At 40.6% G+C, this 12,153-nt stretch overlaps 1 protein-coding gene across 1 annotated transcript in view; it reads right to left on the reverse strand.

The window, feature by feature from the left end:
• Positions 1–12,153, reverse strand: part of DOCK1 (dedicator of cytokinesis 1) — a 316,175-nt gene that overhangs the window by 52,682 nt on the left and 251,340 nt on the right. Inside the window, exons 34-38 of the mRNA XM_086616514.1 lie at positions 11,340–11,425; positions 10,991–11,147; positions 7,658–7,698; positions 6,438–6,528; positions 2,138–2,257 (exon numbers count right to left, since the gene is read on the reverse strand). Of these exons, the coding sequence (XP_086472640.1) occupies positions 2,138–2,257; positions 6,438–6,528; positions 7,658–7,698; positions 10,991–11,147; positions 11,340–11,425 (495 nt within the window). The remainder of the gene's footprint in view (positions 1–2,137; positions 2,258–6,437; positions 6,529–7,657; positions 7,699–10,990; positions 11,148–11,339; positions 11,426–12,153) is intronic.

Below are 12,153 nucleotides of genomic sequence, written 5' to 3' on the forward strand. Positions count from 1 at the left end.
GGAAAGGGAAAGCCCAGCACTTTGAGTGCTGTTTCTTTCAAAGCAGGCAGAGCTTTCTCTCACTTCCAGCTGTAGAATCCGAACAAATTAAGCACGGTTATCCAGCCTAACAACGGCCTCTCGAGCGTGGATGCCGTGCTGGGTAACGTGGCACGGGCTGAAAAGTAAGCAGCAGGCATTTTGCCTCCTGTTTATATAAACAGCTCATTAGTGCCATCGGCAGAGACGGGGGGCAACCCCGGTAAGACCGGCTGGTTCAAATGCAGATGGAAAGGGGGCTGCAGCTTTGAATCCACAGCTGAAATGCACCGGCCTGGTGCTCGGAGGAACAATTCCCACCCCCTGCATATTAGCACCACAAAAGACTGACTGTGAAGCCATAAAGATGTAAACCAACAAAATAAAAACATGCGACTTCTGGCTTTTCCTTGCCAGAGAGGAATGGAATATTAACGGAATATTAATGGAATATTATGGCATCCTGGGGTGTATTAGAAGGGGTGTGGTGAGTAGGTCGAGAGAGGTTCTCCTGCCCCTCTACTCTGCCCTGGTGAGGCTGCTTCTGGAATATTGTGTCCAGTTCTGGGCCCCTCAGTTCAAGAAGGACAAGGAACTGCTGGAGAGAGTCCAGCGCAGGGCCACAAAGATGATGAAGGGAGTGGAGCATCTCCCTTCTGAGGAAAGGCTGAGGAAGCTGGGGCTCTTTAGCTTGCAGAAGAGGAAACTGAGGGGGTACCTCATTAATGTTTATAAATATGGAAAGGGTGACTGCCATGAGGATGGAGCCAGGCTCTTCTCAGTGGCATCCAATGACAGGACAAGGGGAAATGGATATAAGCTGGAACAGAGGAGGTTCCGCTTAAACGTGAGGAAGAACTTCTCCCAGTAAGGGTAACAGAACACTGGAACAGGCTGCCCAGAGAGGCTGTGGAGTCTCCTTCTCTGGAGATGTTCCAAACCCGCCTGGACACGTTCTTGTGTGATCTGATCTAGGTGGTCCTGCTCCGGCAGGGGGATTGGACTAGATGATCCTTTGAGGTCCCTTCCAATCCCCGACATTCTGGGATTCTGTGATTAAAATATACTTTTACATCAGCTATGACCCTCATTCTAAAAAGGTTATCCTTACTCGCTGTTAAAGGGTTCATAAAAGCTTTTTGGGCAGCAGAAGTGGGCTATGGAAACCAGAGCACGAGCCCCACGGCACCTACCCAAGCCCCAGCTCCACGCAGCCCGTCCGTGGAACCCGGCTCTACCACAGTCTAGAATGATCATATTTTTTAGCAGCATTTATTAAGAGCTTCTAGATATTGCATTAAGATAAGGTATAAAATTTGACCTTTCAAGCAATGTTTCTAGCAAAATGCTGATCTGATTCTGCTCAAAACTCACTCGGAAAACACGAGCTGGTTGGATAATGTTCTAGTTCTACCAGAAAATGACATTTCTGTTTGCACTACGTTTATGCAACAAAGATTGCTTTTAAAAGCCCAAGTTTATATGTCTGAAATATTGTGACAAAGAGATTTCTACTTCTGTATTTAAACATTTTTGTGCATTAAAGAGACAAACACTGACCCATCTCTACATCTCCCTGTCTAAGAAGCCAAACCCCTTCATCTCTGTGGGTGGGTAACACCGGCATTCTCCCCTTTCCACCGTGCAATAACAAACTGAAATTCATCTTGCAATTAAAGATGCAATTGTAATGAAATATTCTCATCTGAGAATATTTCTGCCTTCTTACGATATGAACCACAGACATCCCTTCTCTGAAGGAATTACAGGAGAAAAAATAAGGGTAGCTGAAGGACTGCATTAGCTATTGTAATGGCTGGGAAAAGTTAGTTCCCTAAATTACATGTGTCACTTTTTTATTTTCTCTGTGGCACCACATGCACATATATTTACCCTTAACACGGCAGTTATAAATGTATCATTGATTTTTTTTTTTTTTTTAAGTATTATTACCTTCAAGTGCTAGCTGGTGGACTGTTTACATAAAGCACTCCAAATAACTTGTAGCAAGTTTAAAGCTCCCTGAAGGTCACTTGATGCAAACTATGTTTACTATTCAACTTGTAAGTTAGAGAGAAAAGCAATGAAACGTATTTGGACTTTTTTCTTCCCTTTTTACCTTGCCCTTGTCAAAGTAATGGATAATTTCTTGATATAGCTGATCTTTCAGCTGTCCTTGAGTAGCAGCCTGGTATCCATCCCGCTGGGTAAGATGTGCTGCACATGCTTCTTCTGACCACTAAATCATACAAAAAAGAGAGGAAAAGTGAAAGCAAATCAAAAGTTATGAAATACTCAGTAAAATGAGGCTAAATAGACGACACATTTTTATGTAAAGAAGTGGTACCACAGCTAAAGCAGTAATAAAGAATATTTTTTTTTTAGTCATGTACTTTGATTCCTTGGGCACAAGGACTGTTTATTTGAATGCTGTAATTGGAGGGTAATTACATATATCAGCTGGAAAGAAGTTTCTTGAAGTGGCTTCTTCTCCTCAAGAGTCTGATGTGACTGACCTTGGCCTGCTGATGGGTACAACCTGCTGGAAGCACAATGAACACTTGCAGGATTATCCTGAGAGAAGCCTCGAAGCCAACATACATCAATACAAAAGGAAAGGAGTGTAGGCACAGAAACTAAATGGCTAAAATTCATAGAGAACATTTGGAGGCACGGAAAAGCACAACTAACTTTATACAACTTGCCTGCAAAGCTTGTCTTGCTCTTCCAGCGAATGCCTAATGATGAGCAGCAAGGCAAAGATATGAAATTAATTCAAGTAAAAGCCCAATGGCTTTCTCCCTTGCATCTGCATATTCTGGTGTCCAGGAAGGGAGAGATGCAACTGAAACCTCTGGACTCCACTATTCCTATCACCTCTTCTTCACCTCCTTTCTTTCCTCCCACTAATATTTCTGACAATCTGCATGGGGATGAGACAATATTAGAGTCTTTTCCCCAGACAGGACGCTAATACCAGATCCTGCCTTTCCCTAGCTGTGCATTTTCACGGGGCTAGCAGGAAATTAAGACCTTAGAGACTCACAAACCTCTACCAAATCAAATCACAAACCTCCACTAAATCCAATGAAAATCCTCACAGATTGAAAAAGAGACAGGGACAGGTACTCCAGCAGGACTTGGTGCCTTAAGAAACCAAGTTCAAAAATTAAATTAATTAAAGAACTGTTCACTTTCTTCTCTGAAAATCAAAGTTACTAGAGAAGAAGGACTGCCCACAACAACACTAGTATAACTTTTGGAAAAGAAGAAATTCAACCGAAGATCAGCAACTCACAGATGTATTCACAGAACTGCTGTTACATCATCCAGTTCTATCCCCTACACGTTATTAAATTTCACTTATTACTTAATTTGGCCAGAATGTTTGTGTCTGGCTAAAGCAGACAACTTCAACAACTTTGTACTGCAAATCTGTGTTTCTGAGGAACACACAATTCGTGGGGTCTGTAATGCAATGACATTTTTTTCAGCGTACGAAGAGCCACTATCTTCTGTTTAGAAGAACACAGAAGCAACTATGCTAGTTTTGAACATCTTAATTTTGACTAAATGGGTTAAAAATAAAACTGAAGTCTCTTTTCTTAAGTGTGCCTCATCAGCTTGCGGTGATCTGGAGAAAACGACGGTGCCTCTCTCTCCACAGAGACAGCCTTCTCACAAATCTGAAGGTGAAATTCTTGAAAGCTCTCAGTCTTGACCTAAATGTGATCCCATTAAAATCAATGTGATGAAATATATGCCAATGATGAGTGTCATTGAAAATCCTGTCCTCAAGGTTTGAAAGCAAAACTCAAGTGCTTAAAGTTACACACACCACAATATTGCTGCTTCTCAAGCAGTACTGGGCTCCTCCATCCACTGCTCGCTACTGGTAGTAACAGGATATTGTATTAGACAGATCGATACACTTTTATAATAAAATCATTCCAAACTGTAACGTAATTTTAAATAAACATCCGCTTGATGAAAACCTGCGACAAATACTACCCTTACGTTTGCCATCTCCTATTGATTTGCATTTTAAGAAAAGAAAATCGGATATTTCTGTCTGGTAAATTAAAGGAGGATATTAAGACAGTCTCTGAAGATGCTCTGGAAGAAAAAGCAAAATTGGCTAAACTCTAATTTAAGGTCACATAAAGCATATCGACTAACAAGTTCAAGCCATAACAGGTAAAAGTTTGAATGACATCTTATGGCACGGTTCCTTCCATCATTTTTCCAGAAAACACAGCACTTGTGGAAGGGAATGAATGCTTTATCTTCTCCAAAAGGCTCATTCATGCAAAGCGTGATAAGCAAGTATTACACAATTTGGCAGTCCTGTTTTACGTCCCTTGTGGGAATAAGAGAGATCTTTATAGCCACAGACTCGGCGAGTTACTCACGCCAAGTTCTGCCCACAGGCAACCGACTGCCCCAGTCTGTGTGACGGAGGGTGTCAGGGCCATCTCCTCACATCGTCACCTCTCTGACACACGTCTCAGCACAGAAAATTTCATTACCAAAGAAGTGACTGCATCCAGCAGCCCGCGTCCGACAACTGTCCCTGCTTTTAATATCAAACAAAGCTATTGCTACAGTGCTTTTGCACTCCAGATGAATCTCACTGATGTTTTCTTGTGTAATAACCCTCTATTTATTTTAAAATACAGTAAATGTATGCCGAAGTGTCTTAATTTAAATTGCACAACTACGCTCCGCATGATATTTAGTCTTACGACAGCTTAGATGCACTTTACTGAGTTTTGAGTTATGAGTAATTCTCAGTGCATCCGTTAGAAGCGTTTCATTTAACACCTTCCGCTTTTCAACTTTCCAAAACAGATATTTTACACCAGCGTTTCTCTCGGGATTGCTTAGATTAATCAAAGATTGCTGCGAAAAATTCGTTGCGCAGAATGAGATCAATTTCCTTTACAAAAGGGGGTAAAATTAGCATAGCTTCTGTAATAATACAGAAGGTTGCAATAAAACAGAAGGTTGCAATAACACAGAATGTTGCAATAACACAGAATGTTGCAATAACATGAAGGTTGCAATAACACGAAGGTTGCAATACACTTGCCATTGGCATGAGAAATAGATCAAGGGGAAGACACAGTTCTCAATTATTCTGTCCCTGACGCTCTGCCCCATACGACCGTGGGTGCTACCATCCCCAAGGGGAGCAGGGAGAGATGCAGGTCTTCCTTGAGAAAGATTACACTGTGGGTGGTGAGATGTTGAGGAAGAAGAATGGGACTACAGCAAATGCTTCGGAAAACAGGAATTCTTATCAAATTTAGATGTTTAATTTTTCTATTGACTGCTTTTTAAAATTTAAACATAAAACTCCCTGCTAGTAATTTAGTGAGGACTAGGCAGTATTAAACATGTGATTTCAGGACAGAAGTGTCTGCTGTTAAGTGCAGCATCATTCCATATGATAATGCTGAGAACACGTTTGGCAGATGCTGCCACATTTGTGACACAATCATGGAAACGAGCTCCATGTTAGAGACAAACTCATCTCTCCAGAAAGTCTTTCTTCAGTGAGATTAATGCTTATGAAATTGTGGCTGCCCCATCCCTGGAAGTGTTCAAGGCCAGGCTGGATGAGGCTTTGGGCAACCTGGTGTAGTGGAAGGTGTCCCTGCCCACGGCAGGAGGGTTGGAACTGGATGATCTTTAAGGTCCCTTCCAACCCAAACTATTCTATCATTCTATGATTCATTGCATTTTTGACTGTCACTATATAGTGTTAAGAACTCAAATGCTTTATGTACATGTACTCTGTATAGGTAACATTTCATTTATATATACTGCAGGTTACACCAAAATGTTCCACGAAGAGTAACAATATGGCCATGTCTCTTTAAATGTTCTATGAACTGTGGAACAGTGCATTAAAATGTTACATACCTTTCAAAGGCATGGGAAAGAAGACCACTTGAATCCCTCTCTAAGTTTTCGAAATCAAACCTGAATCTACAGATACCCAGGAGCACTCACGAAGGGTCTCTAGCACTCCCTTGTATTGCCTTTGCAAAAACAATTTTGTGGAGAGCCCATTTCCTAAAACATGTGTTTAGATGTTTCCATGTTACATCATGTTGATATTTAAAAGAAATTTAAATTACAGCTCTGCAACTTTTAACTTGTGGTCTTGACTTGACCGTGCTCCCATTTGTTTCAGACCAAGATGAGTGCAGCCTGACCTGACATACACTGCTGTCGGAGAGCTGCTTCCCTGCCTGTACGAACCACGGGTGCTAAAGACACAACTGAAACAAGAAACAGCACACAGCTGTTAATTAGTTTAAAGCACGGATGTTCTGAGAGTGCCAAACAATAATAGTTACCGGTTACCGCTAAAATGATTTCCAAAACTTGCAGTGTACTTTGGTGTTTACCTTCAGCAGCTTTGCATGCAGAAGTAAGGTGTAGGCAGCTTCCGTGTAGTTATCACATTCTTTGTGCAGGTCACACAGCTTGTACAAATACCTGCAAGTAATAAAAACAAAAAAGTTTGCCTCTTAAATGTTACTCAATAATTTATTTTGAAGACTACAACGGTTCAACTCTATCTTCACGTAACTAAGTATCTGTGGGATTATTTAAAGCTGGTATTTCTGTGTGCAGACACCTTTAGGGCTATTTGAATCCTTATTGTGTTTTTCTTCCAATACATATAAATGACCTGTGATGAGTAATGAATCCAAAAGAGATTTTGTGCAAGAGACACCGCTCTAATTGTCCAGCTATGGATACAGAGATACATCTTCTGCCTTAACTTCGATGTCATCACACCTCTGGAAGGGGATTCTCTTCATTTCCTTGTTGGGCTTTTTAGTGACAATTTAAAAAAAAAAAAAACCACAGAAAACTACTAAAACTGTATTCTGAAAAAAGCCAGCGAAAATACAGAACTGTGATATTCATTATGATGGATTAGAAGCTTGTTATCAGAAATAGGAGAGAATTTGGGTGGGGGGTTGACAGTGAAATTGAAAATTCTTCCAAAAAGGTAACAAGCATCTGAGAACAAATTCATGAATAGTATTTAGATTCCTAAAATAGCAGTAAAAACACAAGCCTCATCATTTTAGCACAATGGTTTAGCTGACGTACAAACAGAGGACTAGGAACCCTGAGGTTTACAAAAAGCACAACAATGTATTACCATTTTTACTTTGTGTGAAAATAGATTTTGAAAGGTTCCTGAAAGCTTTAAATTTACAGCAAGTATCAGTCAGGATATTATTTAATAGCTCTTTTTACCTCAAGTCACATATTTTGCACCTTGCCAGGAAGTAAAATTATTTCTTTGCTCTTCTTCTGACTTATTTATTTCCTTTACGTGACAACCCTCATGAGTGTTTCAGCGTTCATCATAATGTAACAGAGAGTTGGAGAAAGGGGATAGAAAAAAAATCTCATGACTCTAATTTCTAATGCTCACTGTTCTCAGTAAAGATAAGCTTTTGAATGACTGAAGGTTCAGAAAAGGTATGTTTTTTCATGACTTCTTTTCCTCCAGCCCCCAAGTGACTGCTTAATATGACTGACTTAATTTTCTCCAATTACACTACGGTAAGTCAAGCAGAGTTTGTCACCGGTCATGATTACAAACCTTATATACATTTCTTCTCGCTCAATCTCCTTGTAGAAATTCTGAAAAACAACATAATTTTGTTACAAAGTCTTTGATTTCACAGTCTGGAATGTATACAGAACACGCTCGAAATTAAAAACTCACAGTTGCGTACCATCAACCTCAAAACTGCAAAACGAAATTCGCCTCCAGTGACAGAGCACAAGTTATTTGACTTACAAAGCCTAATGCTGTGATGTTTCATGATGCAGCGTATTAGGGCTGATGTCTCACTGCAAAGGTTAGGAATTTGCAAGAACGGTACTGCTAGAAACTTGCTTCTGGCATTTGCAAGTCACACATCGTTAATCATCTTGAGTTGAAATTTTGTAATATAGAAAACCATAATTTTTAAGCAACAGTTGCTCCATGGATTTGAAACTCCCAACCTTAGTTAAGCAATACATCATCTGCCCTTGAATTCTAACAGTCTCTTTGGAAATAAGAAGTTAGATTGGTGTTATTTATCCAGTTTTCTATGCCACATGTTTTCATCACCGAAATGTCTGAATGCCTCTGGTCTTGAGATAAAATAGTTAACACTACAAATATTGCAAATGCAGGATATGGTCAACTGGGGGAGATATTAAAGGGATTTCTGAATCTCATTTAAAGTTTGCCTTCAAAAGTTAAAATATATCTAAGAAAGCAAAATACAAAGAAATGTCTCCTTCACTGAATTAAAATATACTTCAATGCTAAATTAAACCAGTTTGAGTAGCCACTAATAGATGCTGAAGCTCAGCACGAACAGATGCACAAGCCCAACACAAAACTGTTCCCTTCAAAGAGAGCCCGAGACACATGATGGAATCTAGGTACTGGAGTTGCAAATGACGGATTATTTAGCAGATATATCATTTTAGTTGACATACCTCTTGCTGGTTTTGAGTTCAACTCAAAAGACAAACTGAACCACATAAGAAAAATTCTGCTGTTTTTTCTTACTTGCGTATCGTTGGCTTTTTTAAAGTAGAAGAGACTTGGAGTTAGGGAGATGAATAATGCAAAACTGTTTTATCCGAATATTGCTGCCAGCTGCTCTGCCCTTCTGATGCAGCTCAAGAAGCAACATCAAACCAACCAAAGCGGGACGAGGTTTGGGCAGCAGGCTGACACCGACACACGTTACACTTCCTACAGTTCCCTCTCTCCCAAAAAGCGGTCCCTGCTCCCGCCCCATCTTTGGGCGCAGGTTCCCACGTCCCCCTGATGCTGTGCTGGCCTGTCTGGCTCTGCAGTAAACGGGCCAAGGAACTGATGGGGATGAAAAATAACCGGAGGAGAAGAGCGTGAGCTTTCAGTAAGACCCCTCCTTGGATTTGCACTGTCACCTTGGCGGCACGCTTGCTTTCGCCAGGATTGCCAGGGGTAGGACCAAGCAGCTGAGGGAAGAGATAAGGCTTTTATTATTTTTTTTTAATTTTTTTTTTTTTTTTGCTTAAGTGCACATCAAAATCTCTAACTTAAACTAGAGTCCGTACAGACAAACTTAATCCTGTGAAAGCCTCTGCATCATTAAAGTCCCAATTAAGAACTCTTTGAGACCTCAAGTGGGAACTGTGTTGACTATCAGCCCTGGGTCGGATTTTGGCAAAGGCATAAATTTCCCTGCAGGCACATGGAGAATGATGAAAAGACTGTGTCGGCCCCGGAGGGCAAACGGGACTTTAAAATCAAGCTCAGGTTTTAAATCACACCTACTGAAAACGAAGGGAAGTTCTGCCCTGCGATGCTTTCCTGCACTTCCCACAGACCTCAGCGTGCCGATCTCTCGCGGTGATTTAACTCGACAGCAGTAAATCGCCCACAAAATTTATCATCCGCAAATACTTGTAAAATTCAGATGACAAAAAAATCACCATCAGGAGATGCTGTTAGAGACATTTAGAGAAAACAAAGCCAACCCCCGAGTGTGTCACTGGTCCCCCACGCTCGGTATGGCAAGAATTACTAGGAAGAGCCTCAGAGTATTACGATGAAGGGAAGGAGAAATAAATTCGCCTTCCTTAGGAAGTTTTCCTAGTTGTATAAATCGTTGTTGTGTTTTAGAGCCTATGGTGTATGTGATTTTTTATTTCCTCTCTGGCCTGGTGTGAACTGGCAGCCTTTTCTAACTCAAATCCTGCTCAGGAGGATGCTATGACTTTTCTGCGGGCAACCTAATGGCACTCGCTAGACCAACAGCCGGTGACAACTCTCCAAGTTCCTCCTCTTTTCCCATTTCCTAAAGATCCTGATGCTTTTTGATGTGCAGAGAGGAAAAACAAACTAAAAATAAAATCTCCATTTCTGATTTGACGTCTCTTATCTTCTCTCCCATTCTAACAGGCACCGTTTCATTTATAGCTCATGCGACAGCGGGGCATAAAGCCTGTGCTGCACGAGCCACGGACGTCTGCACTACTTGCAAGTGCTAAAGCTACAAACTATTTACTCAGATCTTTCCAAGCCAGCCTGAACAAAATCCATCAGCCATATCACAAAAGCCATAAACACTGGCTGTGCCCCACATATTTAAACGAAATAAAAGCTTTGATGATGATATAGAGATGAAAGCTCTGAATCATTACTGGCTAACAGTTTAATACTGAGTCATTTGGAAAAATCAAATCTAGCTAGTACTATGCTTAGGGGTCTCTCAAATTTATTTTGACATAATTTTTCCATATGTGCTAGTAAAATCTCATAGTCTAATGCTTCCACCAAAGAGCATGATGTGCGTGCTATGGGGACAACTCCTACTGCTTCCAAGTCTAGTCTAAATGGGAAAAGGTTTGCATTATCCAGTAGATACTCCAGAATTTTGGGAACTAAAAGAAGGAAATTTCACATCAATGAGGAAAAAAAAACAACCCTGAGCTTTTTCTGCAGTGAATGAAATAGTAACACTCAAATTTCTTCAAAAATTTTGAATACAGAAGCTGAGTGGTAAGAAGAATACAAATGGGACTGGAAATGCATGAAAAATTTGGTAGTAAACTGCGTATTACTCCAATGTTCTGTTTGTCAGTGTTTTTCTGTATGTCAAAGTGTTTTTCTGATGTTCAAACATCAGTTGTAAATGTCAATGAACAGCCCTCAAAGATCAGGCCCTTTTTTCCTTCTTAAATCTTTCCTTAGAATCAACTAAAGAAGTAATAACCCATGTTTTTGTAGATTCACCTGCATTAAAGAAGGAAAAAAAAAAAATACAGTATTTCAAACTTCCATGAGAATCTCAACACATACTCTGTTCTAAACAAAATCAGCTGTTCAAGGTGCAAAATTCAGAATGCAGTCACCCCTTCAGGCTGGTGACTCCCCACTTACCAGCACGTTGACAGTGCAGCTCATGCGGTTCTCCTTGTTCTCATCGTGCATTATGGTCCTGTAGTCCAACAGCCTCTCCATCAAGCGGACAACGAGTTTCACGAAAGTTTCGCCGCTCTTCGCAAGGTATTTGTGCTTTCTGCAGTGCTCCAAGAGACTGAAAAAACAATTACATTCGCCTTGTTAATCACACGCAGAAAAAAAAAAAACCTTGACTCAGGTGCAATTTTAAATATTGCGCATCATTAACAGATTTTAATTATTTCTGGGCTACAAAGTTCATTGTAGTCTAATTGCTCTCTCTCCCGACTTTACCGTGACATAAATCTCGCTGCTGATCAACACTTACATTTTGTCAAATAACACTTTGTACTGTTCATCTCCTCTGCCTCCTTCCACTTCATGATCCAGCTTCGTGATGATCTCATTTTCGAACTACAATTAAACAAAGCAAGCGTAAATAATCGGATGGCAAAGATTTCACTTTATTACAGTAGCCTCAATGGTTCACAGATTGGCCGGGTATCTCGGTGAGATGTTTAGCCACTATTTTAAAGCTTGATTGACTTTAAGAGTTTGGTATTAGACTATCCATGACGATCTGCTGCCCTACAAGGACTTTTTCTGCTGAAGAAATCATCGGTCATGTTGTTAAATGAAGTGTAAATATTTGCATTACGAAAAACTAAATAAAGAGATTAACGACAAGAAGGAGGGTGGGGAAAAAGAAGCCAGGGACAGAATGTCCCCTGCAGTAATGGTAAGACCAACAAAAGTAAACTACAAAAATATCGAGAGCTCTATGAGAGGGGATATGTAACACCAAAGGCTGCGTAACACAGCCGGACGCACACCCAGCATCACTAACATCCCTTTTTAACACACAGACACTGACTCACAGCGGGCCACAACTCAATTGACAAACCTGTTAATAAGTCCCTGCAGAGGGCACGGAAGTCATTTCCAACAACTTAAGAGTAATATTTTTGTTTGAGTACTAATAAAAGAATGCAAATTTAAGTGGGAATTAGAATATACTTTACATGCAAACTGGATTTTTAATGATTACAGCGGGTTTTACCTATTGCTGCTACGTTCCCCAGGGCCCTGGCGAGGAACAAATGCAACCCATTAGCAGAGGAAGGCTCACTCTGCTGCTGTTT

Source organism: Tauraco erythrolophus, chromosome 9, assembly GCF_009769465.1.
Source record: "Tauraco erythrolophus isolate bTauEry1 chromosome 9, bTauEry1.pri, whole genome shotgun sequence".
NCBI classification, from domain to species: Eukaryota; Metazoa; Chordata; class Aves; order Musophagiformes; family Musophagidae; genus Tauraco; species Tauraco erythrolophus.